Below are 15,723 nucleotides of genomic sequence, written 5' to 3'. Positions count from 1 at the left end.
TTACTTCATTTATCTGACTTTTCTTTAAGATTATAATTTAAAAGTGGATGGTGTGCATAATCAAAACAAAAGTGCTCACCAGGTCTACAAGCACACACACAGACACACATGTACTGACTCATACACTGTCTTGTAACATGCTTCGAGGCCAGGGAATCTTTATGCACATCTTAGAATACCACAGGAAATGGCAGAGGAAATAAAACATTAAAGAAGAAAAAGTCCTGTACTTTTCATTACGATGAAACCACAGCAACAGCAGAGCCCTTGAACATCTCACCATCTCGATCCACCCACCCACTCTGACCGTCTACTCCTCAAAGTACCAGAAAACTAACAACCTGAGGGTCCAGAAAACTTCCCTATGACCCCAACCTTGCCCCTATCTTACTTGGAGATCTTTATGACTCTTCTCATGGTAGCTTTAGGGTAGTTTTGTGCCTCTTGATTCAGAAGAAAGGAGTCACACAACTCAGCCTGCACATACACCAAAGCATCCCAAGGACACAAAGAGTGAAATGATACGAGGCTCAAGTTGTTCCTTTGCTGTGTCCGCACATCAACAACAGAGCTTCATGGGCAGTGAGATGTTCAGAAAGTAAAGTGACCACTAAGCAAGGCTGATGATGTCAATCCCGGGAACTACTGTAAAGAGGGTTTGTGATAGTTCCACAAAGTTGTCCTCTGACCTCCTGTGCACACTGTGACATGTACACGCACAAACACATTCAAACACACACACACATACACACTGGGGGGGGGGAGGAATACATACTATTTTTAAAAATAGAGCTTCATGTCAGAAAAACTGAAATTTAATCCAAAAAGTTTATATATGTGTGTGTGTCTGTGTGTGTGTGTGTATGTGTGTATAATATACATTATATCTCTTATACAGCAATATATATGTATGTGTATGTGTGTGGGTGTATGTGTGTGTGTGTGTGTGTGTGTGCGTGTGTGTGTGTGTGTGTACTTATCTTAAAGGGAATTAGAGGAAGGTAGGGAAAGGACCCATAAGCAGAAGGTTGCCTAAGCACTGAGCTTAACAGCACTGTTGTGTTGATCCATAAACACTTTATTTAATTGCAATTTCAAACCATGCTTTCTTGAGACAATCCTACATCACCTCTTAAAAATGGCAGGCAACCCCACAATGTATTGTCCTTTCTTCATCCCTTACATGCTACACCATACTGATGAGGACAACACATATGTATTCTTCTACATGCCCAACACATATTCATCATAATAATGTTCTATCATCGCTGCTTCTGTATAAGAAATAAGGCATATGGAAATAACCTGCAGGAGACTGTAGCATGGAGGGGTTAAGTAATGTTCCCAAGCCCACACCTTCAATGTGTGGCCAAAATAGTTTTCTAACTAAGAGAAGTTTATTCTGGAGGCTGTGCTCCTAAGCACACAAACATACTGCCTCTCAGAACACTAAGACTGCAGGTCCACAAATGCTTCAACTGTCTAAAAAAAAAAAATCAATATGCAAGAACAAGATCCTGTGTTTAAACTGCATCAAGCCAACTGGCAGCAGTGCGATGAGGATTAAACTGAGCACAACCCAGACAGAGGCGATACACACCTCCTAGGCCAGGTCTCTTAGCAACCACTCCCAATGATTCTGAGCAAACAGATGGAAAACGTGAGCATCTCTGGTGCCCACTTTTCTCCAGGACACTAATTCCTGTTGCTGGAGGAGGCTGTGCTTTGAGCTACCTCTTTTATTTTCCTCTCCTGCCTCGAACAGCAAATACCCAAAGTCCTCACAAACAACAGAGACTTTGTATGTGAACCAAGGAAGCAAGCCCTGATTGGGGTGTGGGGGTGGGATTATTTAGAAAATTCCAGTATCATTTCTTCTGTGGTCAAGGGGGAGGGAGCTATCTGCCAGGGTTTCCAGCACTGTGCAGACACTACAGTTCCACATATTTCACCAAAGAAACAGTATTAATAAGTTTTGGCTAAACACCTTAGTAAGAAAACGCACCATGCCTCCTGTCAATGTTAAAGCAAGGAACCACGCATATGGCCCTCTCTAACTTGGGATTTGGGGCAACCTTTGAGCCCAAGCAGGAAGGGAAGAATGAAAAGGCATTTTGGAAGCGCTCACACAGTGTGTGGAAGGATGTATGAGGTCACAATGATTACAAATGGCTAAAAGCTAACTAAAGGCCAACTAAAAGGTTTCTGCAGTAAAATAAAGGAGAAGATTATTAACCACAAGGATTTGTCAACACAAGTTTCTACTGAGTCGCAACACTAAGAAGATTTTATTCCGTGTGTGTGTGTGTGTGTGTGTGTGTGTGTGTGTGTGTGTGTTACTAAACTGGACTAAATACTTTTAGCTGAAATATAATACTAAAATATAAGAGCTAACATTTACGTACATGCTAAGTATCTCTCATCCTTACACTATAAGTGCTTTTTAAATTTGGGGTATTTCAGATTATATATACATAATATTCAAATATTTTATGAGTCATATACATGTAAATATATAGCATTTACACATATATGTAAGCTTCATAAATTTCTTACCCACTTAACTGAAGGCAATTTTACACAGTGTATTTAGTGAAGCCATGTTTGGACTGAGACTCAACCACATGAGGTTTTCACCACATGAAATCTTTCATTGTATTTTATTGAAAAATTTTTTTGTTTTTGTTTTTTTAAATTTTGGAACAGCTTAGATTTCAAATATAGTCAAATATACTCAAAGCTATCATATATTTACATACCTTTACTAATTGAAATGGCAAATGGCCACCGGGAAGGCAGAGGGGAATGCCATCTCATATGCAGTGGACAAGGCTGACCTGGTCCCGGGAGGCAACTGGGAAACTGCAGTTCTTGGAAGTCAGTTGAGAGCCTCGGCCACAGGCAATAGTCACCCTGCTCTAGCAATGTGGACAAAGGACACCAGTTTCTCTAGAGTAACAGGGAATAAAGATGAATGCTCACCTTCCCCATTAAAAAATGTCCACATAAACCATTCAGAGCCTCAAACTATATAATTATGTTGCTAGTACTTTAGCTAGGTTGCTAGCGTATGATCTGCTATTTTCATTCTCAATTTTTATCAAATTATTTGGCCTCTGAAAGAGCATTAATGCACGACTTGGATCAATATTTTATGACTTCCTTAGAGAAATTAAAAAGGAACGAGGATGAAAATCTCTTAAGCTGGGAGAAGCACAAAGTCACGAGTGGTTAACCTTCTTGTACCCAAAAGGCTTCTATTCTCAGCTGGAGTCTCAGAAACCCAAGTCCACAATTTAACAAGCAAGAAACAGTGACCCAAGGTCACGGGGCCAATCCAAACGCCCTGTGGGTTCTGCCCCCCCTCCCCCCCGCCCCTCAATCAGAATGACCAAATGACTACATGAATCAGACTGGGAAGGCATCAGCAGAAGATCTGCATTCCCGCTAAACCAGCAGAGACCACCACTACCACCTGGGACACAGAAGCCAAAGGGCAGCCCTATTAATATGTAAGGGTAAGCCATCCTTCCTTCTTCCATTCCTAGGAGGAGGGTAAGAGAAAGTGCTATAAAAAGAAGAGGCTGAGCAGGGTTTTATGGATACACAAGACTTCAACAGGTGAGAAACAGACCTTTTTCAGGTGAAAGGTACAAGGACCAGAAGTGGCAGGAGGCAAGGCTATCTTTGGAAATGGAGCATGGCCTAGCCCACATCAAAATGTACACTTCATATGGCTACTCTACTCCATCTTGGGAGTGGGGGTGAAAAGGAAGTCTCCCAGGATGGGAGTAAGTTCAGTGGTGACTAAATATAAAAGTACAGATGGGACCAAGTCAAACACAGTAATAACAGTTGTGCCCCCAAGTTAGTATGTAGGAATATACTCTCTATCAGGCATGTCCAACCTGTCACCTACAGGTTACATGCATCTCAGGTCCGATATTTGTAGGTGGCATGTCATACAGTAATGTCAAAGACTGGAGAACACACACACACACACACACACACACACACACACACACACACACACACCCCTCCTCATTTAAACTGGCCAATTTTATTCAACGCTGGCTCTTCAATCCCAGACACTGACAATATCTCACTGGGACAGAGTTTATGCCCTGTCCCTGGTCACTGTAATTCCTTAGTTATGTAGCTTTGAACTTATACAGTGTATAGATTCCAGTCCCACACCCTATCGGTTCTACCTTCAGTTTGCAAAATATAAAACAATTATGAACATAAATTCTCAACCCTCGTTTTCCTCCGGGCATGTTCATGCGGGGCTGGCTTCCTCCGGTAATGCATCTCTATTCTATTGCAATTAAGAGTGAACTAAGTCTGAGCCACACAATCCAAGCTCCTGGTCTTAATAAAAATACAGGTAACTTATTCAAGGAAACTTCTATCTATCCAGAAAAATTCTAGCAATTAGTAGGTTTCAGGTGAACAAAGCTACTCCTGCACTTCACACAGGTTATTTAAATCAAACAAACAACAACCACAACCACCACCACAACAACCACAACAACAAAACCAGTTCTATTTCATGCCATAGATCAGCAGCCTTCAGAAATAAGTGAGCCCATGCATGCTCACTGTGCAGAGGTGTCATTCACACAATGCATGTTACAAGCAACACATGGGAGAGGAAACGGGAACCAACATGTCTTCATTTTTGTATTTTCTCAGTCACAGAGATCAAAGTGTCCCTGACTGATCATGCCAGCCCTCACAGTCCAGGATCTAGTTAGGAGAAAAAGATAAGTAACAGCTCTTCCAGAGCTGTGGTAGCACCCAAGGCCCCTGCAGCAGGCAGCAGGCAGCTGGTAAATGCTAGCTGGCTGGCTAGATGGAAGAAGAGATAAAAACAACTGCCTCTTGCTGCTGTTGTTTAGATGAGTTACCCTGTATGGAGGGGGGAAGGGAGGGACAGGGAAACTTCCCACATGATGGTGCCGATGTGTCTGGGGCTTGGCACTTCTACAGAGGCAGGAAATACTCAGGACCAACCAAAGGCAAGCTTATTAGAGTCAGGGCATTATCTCAATGTCATTTCAAAGACAAACTCGGCCTCAAAGGTTTTTTGTCTGTTTGCTCGGGATGAGACTAAGGACTTAATTTTTAAGGTGATAGAATCAGAATGATATAAATCCCACTTATAAATTACTTATTTATAGGATTCCCCGCTTAATATTTAAAACCACCATTAAGGGGAGATCACGGTGCCTGAAAGCACTTCAATCTGGATCTTAAGTATTGCTACACCCACATGGCCTCAGGATCCACAGCAGTCAAGAGGAATAAGTGACCAGGTGTCTATAGAGAGCACAAAAAGATGTGTACACACGATGCAAAATTCTCCAGCCTGAAAAGGAAATGTGACTCTGCTACACGCTGCAGCATGATGAACCAAAACCGTGATATACTAAGTAAAATAATCCAGCCACGAAAGGGCTGAGTGATTCCACATGTCCACGTATGAATGCAGAGTAATGCAGTCAAACCACTGTAGACAGAAAGCCAAGTGGCAGTTTCCAGTGGTAGCTTCAGTTTTGTCAGATGAACAGGGTTCTGAAAACGGTGCTAAGGGTTTCATGACAACGTGAGTAAAGCTGACTCCCCTGAACCACACCCTTCGAAATAGTCATGAGACTGAGTGCGGTGGCTTAAACCTCAGAGGCTGAGGCACAAGGACCAGGCCTCCAGCTTCAGGTCAAAGAGACTCTACTGAAAAAAAATAAATAAATAAAATTCAAGGGCCAGGTGTGGGGCACACACATTTGAACTTCACCATCCAGGAGTACAAAGACCCATGGACCATAAATTCTGATTCTGCCAAGGTCACAGAGAAAGCCCAAGGAGAGCCTGAAATTCATAACAGGACCGTTTCAAAAAACAAACAAAAAAATCAAGATGGTACATTTTGTGCGCATTTTCACACTTAAAAGAAAAAAAAAACCTGCCTTAAAGTAAGTATCTTTTTAAAATAACCAGTAGGCTGAGCAATGGACAGCGAGGAAAGACTTGTGCAGCTCCAAGGGGGTCACAGGGAAGAGGTGACAGTGCCGAGGAGAAGTGAAGACAACACACGGGAGCCATTATTCAACACATTTGCAAAAGGAGTTAAAAGAGCAGCATGATAAGTTGCCTAGGAGGTGGGCAGAGTTTGAGGAATTTTTTTTTTTTTTTAAAGACAGTGTTTCCCTGTGTAACAGCTCTGGCTGTTCTAGACTCGTTTTGTAGACCAGGCTGGCCTTGAACTCACAGAGATTCACCTGCCTCGGCCTCCCTAGTCCTGTGATTAAAGGCGTGTTCTACTAGGCCTGGAGGAGTTTGAGGAACATTGACTTTTGCTTCTCTAAGATGGAGGGCAGGAGAGAAAAATGGTGCAATAAACTCTGAGAAATTTAATGAAGACCAAAGGAAGTAAAGCATGCCCAACGGTGGAAGCCTTCGAAGTAGCCCCGAGCGCACGGGGAAAACTAAGCACATCTGTACGGTGCTAATCCAAAGTACAGCCGAAGAGTAAAAAATAAAAAATAAAAAACAACACAGGAACAATGTGTTAAATACCCAGAAACTACAAAGCAGAGTCAAGAAGCCAAGAAGGAAACATCTGTCTAAAAATCAGATTCGAATTTTTACTGATAAAACGGAAGAAGGTCAGAAGTCCCCATGGGCCTGGGCCGTTAAAAGTTGATGCAGACTAGGCAGGCTCAGCATCCCAGATGCACTAGGACAGGGCATGTATGCATCACAAAAGAGGCTGGCCACCTCTTAACCACTCTCTGCCCATCTACTGCTGTCGATACAGGCTAAGGCTCCTGTGGACACCCACAAGTCCAGCCCTCCCACGCTACAGTAGATGCACACAGAAATACTTTATTCCCAGATAAATTTTCAGTTTTCCAGGGAGGAAAACAAATAACCTAGTTAAAACCATGTGAATCAAGACTTGAAAATGCTTCCAGACAACACTATTATTGTAGCTGTTATTACTACAGCCTCACACAACAAAAGGTCATGGCTAGACATGGGAACACTCCAGCCTCCGGCCGGTTGGGTGCCTCTCCCTTGCCCCACACCCTTTTTCTCCTTGTTTACCCGTGGTCAGGCCTTGATAATTTGTAACCCTAAGCAAATCGACCCGAGATCCAACTTCTACAAGAACAAATTAAGAGCTGGCCTTCAAAAGCTAGTGGCAATCTGTACTGCCTCATGCTCAAGAATTTGGCGAGAAGTCAGCCTTGCAGAGACTACTTTAAATGTTTTGGTTTGGGAGCTAATGCAGTGTTTCCCACTTGTCAACATGAACAGCCCAAGCAAAAAGCAAAGCTCTTTTCCCACAGTACCAGTCAGATGTTAGCCTCGGTTGCTGATCCAATCTCACCTACAGGGACTGTGGAGACTGTAAGAATTGGTAAGTAGGAAAATTCCACCCAGTTCAGGATAGAGTAAAAGGCTGTAATTCCAAAGTGAAATGGATTTCTGTACTTTCAAGCTCCTCAAGTGTGCTTATTTGATGAATGGAAGTCTAGATTTATAGTTGAGATTGGACTTTTCCGATATTCAACAAAGTAATGAAGCATGATTTTCTTCTGTGGGTTCATATACTATGAATTAGGGAATTCCTATTTTAAGAGAACTGTAAAGCTACCACCACAGGATAACAATGTGTTTAGCAGAGAAGGGGTTAAGTGAGTTATCTGATACTGTAAAGTGGACAAGTACAGCTGGGTTGTGACGCAATCCTCAGAGCAAAGGCAGTCCAATGACTAAAAGCCTCAAGAAAGAAAACAGAACATGAAGGCCACAACGTCAACAAAGCTGAAGCCAGACGTGAAATGTTCCATGTAAGAAAGTCCTTACAGTCTTCTCCGAAACAGCAATGCCTAGGCTACTGAGCTGGACGGAATGGTGAGTCACATTTTAATTTCAAAAGAAAGAAACAGGAATTAAATTGGCCTCCTAGTGTTTGGGTTAAATTTTCATTTTCTTGATTCTTAAGTTCTGATTTCTTCCTCTCAGTTTTAACAAACACGTAAAGAGTAGTTTTAGTTTCCATTTGTAAGTGGCGAGGAAAAAGAATATACTTATAAAGTTCACTCTATGGTTTGTTTTTCTATAAGTTGTAAAGTAACTTCAATGAAGCCTTGACTTTTTTTTCTAACATAAAATATTCTTATATTATATTCCATTTATCAGTTGCCTAAAGAGTGTTAGGTTAAAAAGTTCCATTTTATGGGAAAATGGTAAACTTGGGACTGAATGGGGAGATTTATCAACTGCAACATGCCCCCACGCTAAAGAAAGTTTAAAAGTAGTAAATCCAGCATTTACTATGTACGACAACTTTACAATATTAGCACTGATCACAAGAAATTGTCATGGGGAGAATAAAACTTCCTGCAATTTGATCACTTTTTCTAATAAGAAAGGGGAGACCTTTCTCTGCCTTATGCCATGTGTACAAAGGAAAAAGAGACACCGTGACACTGTGCATGATTTTATGTGACAGAGGGGATTCCTAGTGAGCAGGTCCATGCAGTAAGCTCACAGGCTACAACCCTCCACTTTAAAAAGCTACACACACACACAGACACACACACACACACACAGACAGACACACACACACACACACACACACACACACACGCTGCCATGTCACTAGATGTCCCTAACAGACGGACGACACCGGGAAGATCTCTTTGTGTCTCCGTCTTACCAATTTGAAAATGAGTTCAGCAAGTTTCAAGGACAAGATGATCTCTCTAATAAAGGGCAAAGATAGTGCACAGAGGAAACAATCATCCGCTTCCAATCTACTTCCTTGTCCCTGGCATATGATGATTATGTCCAATAAAAGCTGTGATTTATGCATGAACAGAAGTGAAGTGCAAGACTGTGCAGAGCTGGTTAGCCCTTCAGCCGGGTGTTTACATAACAAGGGCGGTAATCGCATTATATAAAATAGTCAATATTATTAGGAGCCAAAAAAAGGGAAGCAAGCCTTGCAGATAAACAGCTAAGTCTTGATCTACTGAGACCTTGAATAACGTTATTTGTTTGGCTTTTTAACTTTTTAGCCTGCTTCACCTCTGTCCTGTCACTCATTTAAACAAATCATAACAATAAGAAACTAAGGTCAGTGTGTCTGGCACATAGCAGCTGTTCAATAAAAAATTAATTCTTTTCACATCCTCTGCACTCAGGAAGTGAGAGGACGCACTCCCGAGAGCAAAATCAACACAGAATTACCCATCCTGTAATCCACAATTGAGAAAGTTACAAAGTAATTTGTGAAACTAAGGAGAAACAAAACTGCATATACCAACTTACAAACTATGTAACTCCTACAGAAAACTGAACTAGGACAGGTAGTGAGCAGCTGTCAAGCAGAGCCACTGCGGGCAGCCTGCCCCCTGTGACTCCGCCGCGAGCAGCCTGCCCGGTGTGACCTGCACTCCACAGTCTGGCCTGAGCTCATGGTTAGGCCTGTATCCATAAAGGTGGTGGCTGTACATGAAAAAAAATGAGACGCAGACACAAGAGTTAAACGTGTTGATCTGCATACTCGCCGAACATACATACGTATCTATATATGTAAAAAGATCTAAAAAGGAAACAAAAGATCTGTAGGAACCAAGACGTGGACTAAGGCGCTCTCCACGGTCAATTACTTCATCAGTCTAATATTCTTTTTTGCTATTTATATTGTTCAGTATGCATAGATTGGAGGCTAAAGTATTAAAATTAACAAACTAACCACAATTTAAAATTCTTTTATTAGAAAACACAGTTTAATATATTTTAGCCAGTGCCTTATCAGGGCCCAGTGGGAGAGGGTTATCTTAGGCCTGCTACAACTTGAGGTGCTCGGGTGGGTTGATACCCTTTCTTCTCTGAGAAGAAGGAGAAAGGGGAATGGGAAAGAGGGCATGAGGGTGGGACTGGGAAGAGAGGAGAGAGGGGGGCTGCACAGACATCAAATATATACACACTAGAATGCGCAAACTTTTCTCATTAGGCTCACTTTTCACTCTTAAAGATCATGGAAGACTCTCAGCTTCTGTTTGTACATCCATCCATATCTATTATGTTATGAACAAAAATGTTTAAAAAGCTCTAAAATACTAATTTTAATGCCATTTAAAAAGCATCAAGCATTAACCTAAATAACATGTGTTCAAATATTTTATATAATAGGTAAGTAGTAGCATTAATCTATATTTTTGCACATCTCTTTAATACCTAGTCCACAGAAGGCAGGCAGCTCTCAGATCCATGGACCAATATAAGCTGCTAAGGAATGCTGTCTTGGCTAAAGAATAGCAAAGATCTAATCTCATACAAGTAATGAGATGAAAGGCATATGCCATGACATCAAGGTACAGCAACACTAGGCCCCTCTTGTCCTACTAAGGCTAGAGGAGGCATCACAGTAGGAGGAAAGGGACCCGAAGGCAGGCAACAGCATCAGAGATAGAGTAGGCAAGGGTGGATGGAGGCTGAGGGTAAGGGGGAGTTGTCTGGAGGAGCACTGGGATGGGAAGAGGAGGGCTTAGGTGTCTGGGGGAATGGAGGGAGAGAGTACTGAAAGAGACAATTGGAACCAGGGAGCATCTCTGGGACAAACTAGAAACCTAGTGCAATGGAAACTCCCTTGCTAAGACAATATGGAGCCTGTACCAGCCATCTTCTGTAACCAGACAGGACTTCAGCGGTGGGACTGGGACACCAACCTAGCCACAAATCCCTCAACCTACAATTTGTTCTACCTGTAAGATGTGCTAGGGTTAAAGTGGCACAGAACTTGTGGGAGTGGCCAACCAGTGACTGGTCCAGCTTGAGACCCATGCTATGACAGGGAGCCCACCCCCCCCAACACTTTCTGTAGGGCCAGGACCCAGACATTAGATAGCCCAGAGACCTAGGAAATGACTTCTAATGAAATTCTACTACACTCATAGATAGGTACCTAGCTCAACTGTCATCAGAGAGGCTTCACCCAACAACTGATGGAAACGAACGCAGAGACCCACAGACAAACATTAGGCAGAGGCCGCAGAGACGGGAAGGAAGGACTGTAGGAACTAAAAGGGTCAAGGACGAACTGACACAATAGCAACATGGTGCTCAAGTTCCACATACAACTACCTGACATTTTCTTACACAGCGTAATGATCGAACAGATCTCTTACTCTTGTTTCATTTGGAGCTACATTCATGTAAAACTCTCTAAGTCTAAATGTTCATTTTACCATGTTAAAAGCAGAGTTCACGTTGCTACTGTTACCCTGCCCCAGTATTGGGGAGTTGTGACTCAAGATGGTCAATTAAAATCTCTTATAATTCTGCTCTCTGAAAGAAACTAATTAAGTGAACTGTGGTAAGAGCGCACAACTCAGATGAAAAAAAAAAATTAGCAACATGGACAATGTGTAGGAAAACAGATGCAAACCCCTAACTCAATAATCAGAGTGCTTTCAAATCTGAAATGTAGCAAGAATTTAAATTTTTCAGCTCAGCCACACCTCACCAGTAAAGTTTATGCAACCATTAAAGGAAAGGGAAAAAAAAAAATCAAGCACACTGAAATCTGAAACATGTCTTGACCCAAGCATTTGGGGCAATAGGGATTCAAACTGTACACACAAAATACGATTTTATTTATTTACACATATGCATGTGTCAATACGATAATATAAAAATCATAAACAACTACTGAGTTTTTTATCAAAAGACTGAGCTGGAGAGATGCTTCACTACGTAAAGGCACCTATCATCCCTCCAGCCCTTAAGACTTGAGCTTGATCTCAGAAACAACATGGCAGAGAAAGCGGACTCCCATGAGCTGTCCTCTACTATATTTTCATTTTTGCATGCACATGCACAAGAAAGAAAGAAAACAAGGAAAGGAAGGAAGGAATAATGGATGGATGTAATAAAATATTTTTAGAAAAATCAAAATTTTATATACCTGCATATACATTTTATATGCAAGTACATTTTAAGGAACGTGTGTGTGTGTGTGTGTGTGTGTGTGTGTGTGTGTGTGTGTATGCACATATACTGCTGTTACAAAACTATGAAACAGAAAAGTAAAGGCTAAAGACCTCGTGAGAAGAAGCAAAGGATAGAAAGTCGCAGGCGGGCCTTGGGCTGCATGTACCCACTCATAATCATAGGACTGCCTTTTTGTGCTGTTGGGTTGGAAGGAGATAAAAATTAACAATAAAGTAAAAATTTAAAAAGTCAACCACGCTTGGCCACTGCAATAAGAATGCATAACAGATCATGAGTCAAAATCATTCCAGTTTTGTGACCAGAGGCATCTACATAATCTGCCTTACCTATAGGATATAGCAATTTACAAAAGAACACACTTTGAAAAAAGTCTAGAGAGTCTGAGCAGACTCATGATTTGATAGTTAAGTGCTTAACTTGCCTACAGCTATGTGACAAACCCATCCAAAAGGCAGTGAGTGGACACTGAGCTGCTGCTGCCAGTCCCACACAATTCTGGACCTTCCTAAAGCCAAGGGCAGCAGTAAGCCCTGTACTCAGGCAGTTCACCTTCAAGACGCAGGCACACGTGCAAATGGGAAGAGGTTGAAAATATTATTTAATTTTAAGATGTATTTATGTTATACGTATGAATGTTTGGCTTTCCTGCGTGTATGTGCACCAGACATCAGAAGGCAGAGTTGGACACGCTGGAACCGAAGTTTAAGGGTGGATGTGAGCCACCTTGTACGTGCTGGGAACAGAAGCCAGGTGTGTGCGAGAGCTATAAACCACTGAGCTATCTCTTCAGCCCCCATTACTTTAAATAGAGAGATTTAAAGAAACTACGCCTGGCGAGCTTCTAGAGGATACAGCAGGAGCGTGGCTGCTGCACGCTTCCAAGAGAAAAAGGCCTGAGGAGGTGTCATTTGACCTGAGATCAGCAGGTCTGCAGCCACACAAAGGCCGGAGACACAATCACAGGCAGACGTCGGGCCTCCAACTACTTTTGCCCCAGTGTCTGGATGTTCTTGTGATGAAGCTGGTTGTCTGACTAAGCTGACCCTTTAATCAGAGAAAGAGCATGTGAGAAACATTAAGAATTCCATTGAGGGATGCAAAAACTAGTACAGCCTAAACGTCTCGTACACAGTTGATGGGAATGGGTGGGACATAAGAGACCTAAAATGACTTTGAGTAACGCAGATAGAAAAGACGCCACTTTTAGCACTGCCACTGGAGGAAAGGCTCCCTCCGCTGCAGAATGGGTACAGATCTACACTCTGTTTATCTTTCTTCTCCCATAATACCTTAGGCAAAACAGGTCAACTAACCAGGCACTAAGCCCTGGTGGTCAGGATTTGTGAAATTGTCTAAGATAAAAGGTATCTATAAATAGTCTATATTTGAGGCGAAAGAGGTGGCTCATTGGTTAAGAGCACTGGCTGCTTGCTCTTCCAGAGGTCCTAGGTTCCACTCCCAGCACCCACACGACATCTTCACAATCATCTATACCTCCAGTTCCAAGGAACCTCCATAGGCACCAGGCCCACAGATGATGTACAGATGTGTGCAAGTAAAACACTGATACATAAACTTTTTTTTTTAATGTTTTAAGAGAAAATTCTTTTATTTTAGACTGGGAGCCTGGTTTCCCAGGTAAATGCCCTTGCTGACAAGCTGGAGATCTGAGCTCCGACTCCAGGAGGAAAACAGAAAAAGAGTGCTACCTTCAGCAAGCTGCCCTCTGTTCTCCTCAGACACACTGTGACCATGCATGGCAGCTCTCACACACAGGATTTTTGGATCTATAGGTTTTCTACTCTGAGTTACAGAGTTGGAAACGATTTATATCTTGAGGGAAAGTAGCACCTAGGCAAAGTGAAATAGTGAAAATACAAAAGAAAAACATTAAAATTAGGAGAAAAATGTGAAGGAGGTAATTACAGGCAATGCTTTCTACACACACACACACACACACACACACACACACACACACACACACACACACACGAATGTACACACCTATACCTAAATACACAGGCCAAAAGAGGGTCCAACAAAATCATAAGCACAAAGTACATATTTCAGCTACAGCTACCAACAGAAAATCGGGTTTGGCTTATTAACAATATTTTCACGTACTTTATCACACCACAGTGACACAGTATCTGATAGCTGCCATGGAGCATAGAGAGATGAAGACTGTTTTCTCCTAAGAATCTTAAATGATCCTATTAAAATCTACTAGAAAGAAAGATGATATAATAACAATCCCATGTAAAATGCTGAAAAGATACCAAGTTCAACAATGAATCCCAGTTTGTAGGTCAAGGTTTAAGGCAAAAGTCAGTCTTAGACTATCTAAGTGTTGCCCTAAGCACCTTTCCCACGCCCCCTTTTTTAAAAAATTTATTTTATGTATGACTACCCTATCTGCATGTACATCTGCATGCCAGAAGAGGGCATCTAAACAGTATAAATGGTTAGGAGCCACCATGTGGTCCTGAGAATTGAACTCAGGTCCTCTAGAAGAGCAGACAGTGCTCTTAACCACTGAGCCACCTCTCCAGCGCCCCCTCCCCCTGCCCCAAGCACCTTTCAGCTGCATAACGTTGTTCCCTCCAGACTCCAGTTCTGCAAATTTTGAGAGGAGTATGGCTGTTCTCTAATCACATGATATAAGTAGTAAAGTATTCATTTAAGCATTGCTCAATTTACAAGCTAGTGTCCTAACACAATCCATTATAATCAGAAGTCACTGATCCTTCGAACCGGGGTCAGTACTCAGAACAGGGAGAGAACACACAATACCTCAGGGTTTAAAGTGGCTGGGAATTATGTCTGTGCAGTATTTTCCCTTCCCACTATCAGTCCTGGGCACTTATATTCCTTCCCTTTGGCTATCTAAGCCCGATTCTTAAACAAACATGCGGTCAGTGGTTGCTATTTACCTAGAGTGAAAGCTACTGCTTTCCCAGAAAGAGAGATCTGTTTTCTCCACGGACAACCAAAGGATATCAACTAATGGCCTAAGGACCACAACTGGAAGGTCTAAGTGCAAGTCTCTAACTGAGAAATTCAAACAGCATCTCTCTGGGGCCAGAAGGGGTCAGAGATTCACTTCCGTGCACGGCTCTAGAGAATAGGGCCCTGTATTCCAAAGCAATACTTCGGGGGGGGGGGGTGACAAACAACAGGAACCCAGGATGCTTAGCCTAGATGTTCCAGGGAGAACAATCAGGTCTAAAAGCTCTGAAGGCAGGACGGCAGAGCTTCACGTCAGTCTCACCACAGACTAGGCTAGCCCCGACTGCTGAAATAAGAGCCTAAAGCCCGGTATTTCACCCTTGGTCCTGAGCGCTACTTTCCTGTGCCAAGAAAAGAGAAGCCACCAGAAGGTAAGCCTTGCAGCATACACCCCTGCATGGAGGCAGGGGAGGGAATGCTGGGCTACACACCCAGGGAAGCTCAGCCCACTGTACACAGGGTCTGCCTGCTTCCTGCGGTCCTGTGTCTCAGCACAAAAGAATGTCAACCTAAATAAGGATGTAGAGGCAAGGGGAAGCAAGAGGCTGGGAGACAAAGCGTTCCCAAGGCTTTGGCTTATTCTGTTGTGAGCTTACTTACTCCTACGCTGAAGATGTCCTCGCTGACTCACACGCTGCAGGCTGCCAGGTGTCTCATGCTTACAGAAACGGGAACCCTCTG

The 15,723-nt window shown here is 42.6% G+C and overlaps 2 protein-coding genes across 16 annotated transcripts in view; one reads left to right on the top strand and one right to left on the bottom strand.

The window, feature by feature from the left end:
* MED12L (mediator complex subunit 12L) overlaps positions 1 to 15,723 on the bottom strand; it is a 315,424-nt gene that overhangs the window by 178,328 nt on the left and 121,373 nt on the right. The window lies entirely within an intron of this gene.
* Positions 1 to 15,723, top strand: part of P2RY14 (purinergic receptor P2Y14) — a 43,773-nt gene that overhangs the window by 19,106 nt on the left and 8,944 nt on the right. The window contains exon 1 of one of the 4 annotated variants that reach the window (XM_084768360.1): positions 7,368 to 7,426. The exons of 1 other annotated variant lie outside the window; for it this stretch is intronic. Coding sequence is in view for 1 of the 3 variants with exons in the window: in XM_084768358.1 (XP_084624484.1) it covers positions 7,921 to 7,923 (3 nt within the window). In the remaining 2 variants the exon portion in view is untranslated. Of the gene's footprint in view, positions 1 to 7,367; positions 7,427 to 7,447; positions 7,924 to 15,209; positions 15,414 to 15,723 lie in introns of those variants that run through there. 2 more of the 4 variants (XM_084768358.1, XM_084768361.1) reach the window with 2 other exon arrangements.

This window comes from Acomys minous, assembly GCF_964271855.1.
Source record: "Acomys minous genome assembly, chromosome: 19".
NCBI classification, from domain to species: domain Eukaryota; kingdom Metazoa; phylum Chordata; class Mammalia; order Rodentia; family Muridae; genus Acomys; species Acomys minous.
This window is presented reverse-complemented; position numbering and strand designations above follow the sequence as displayed.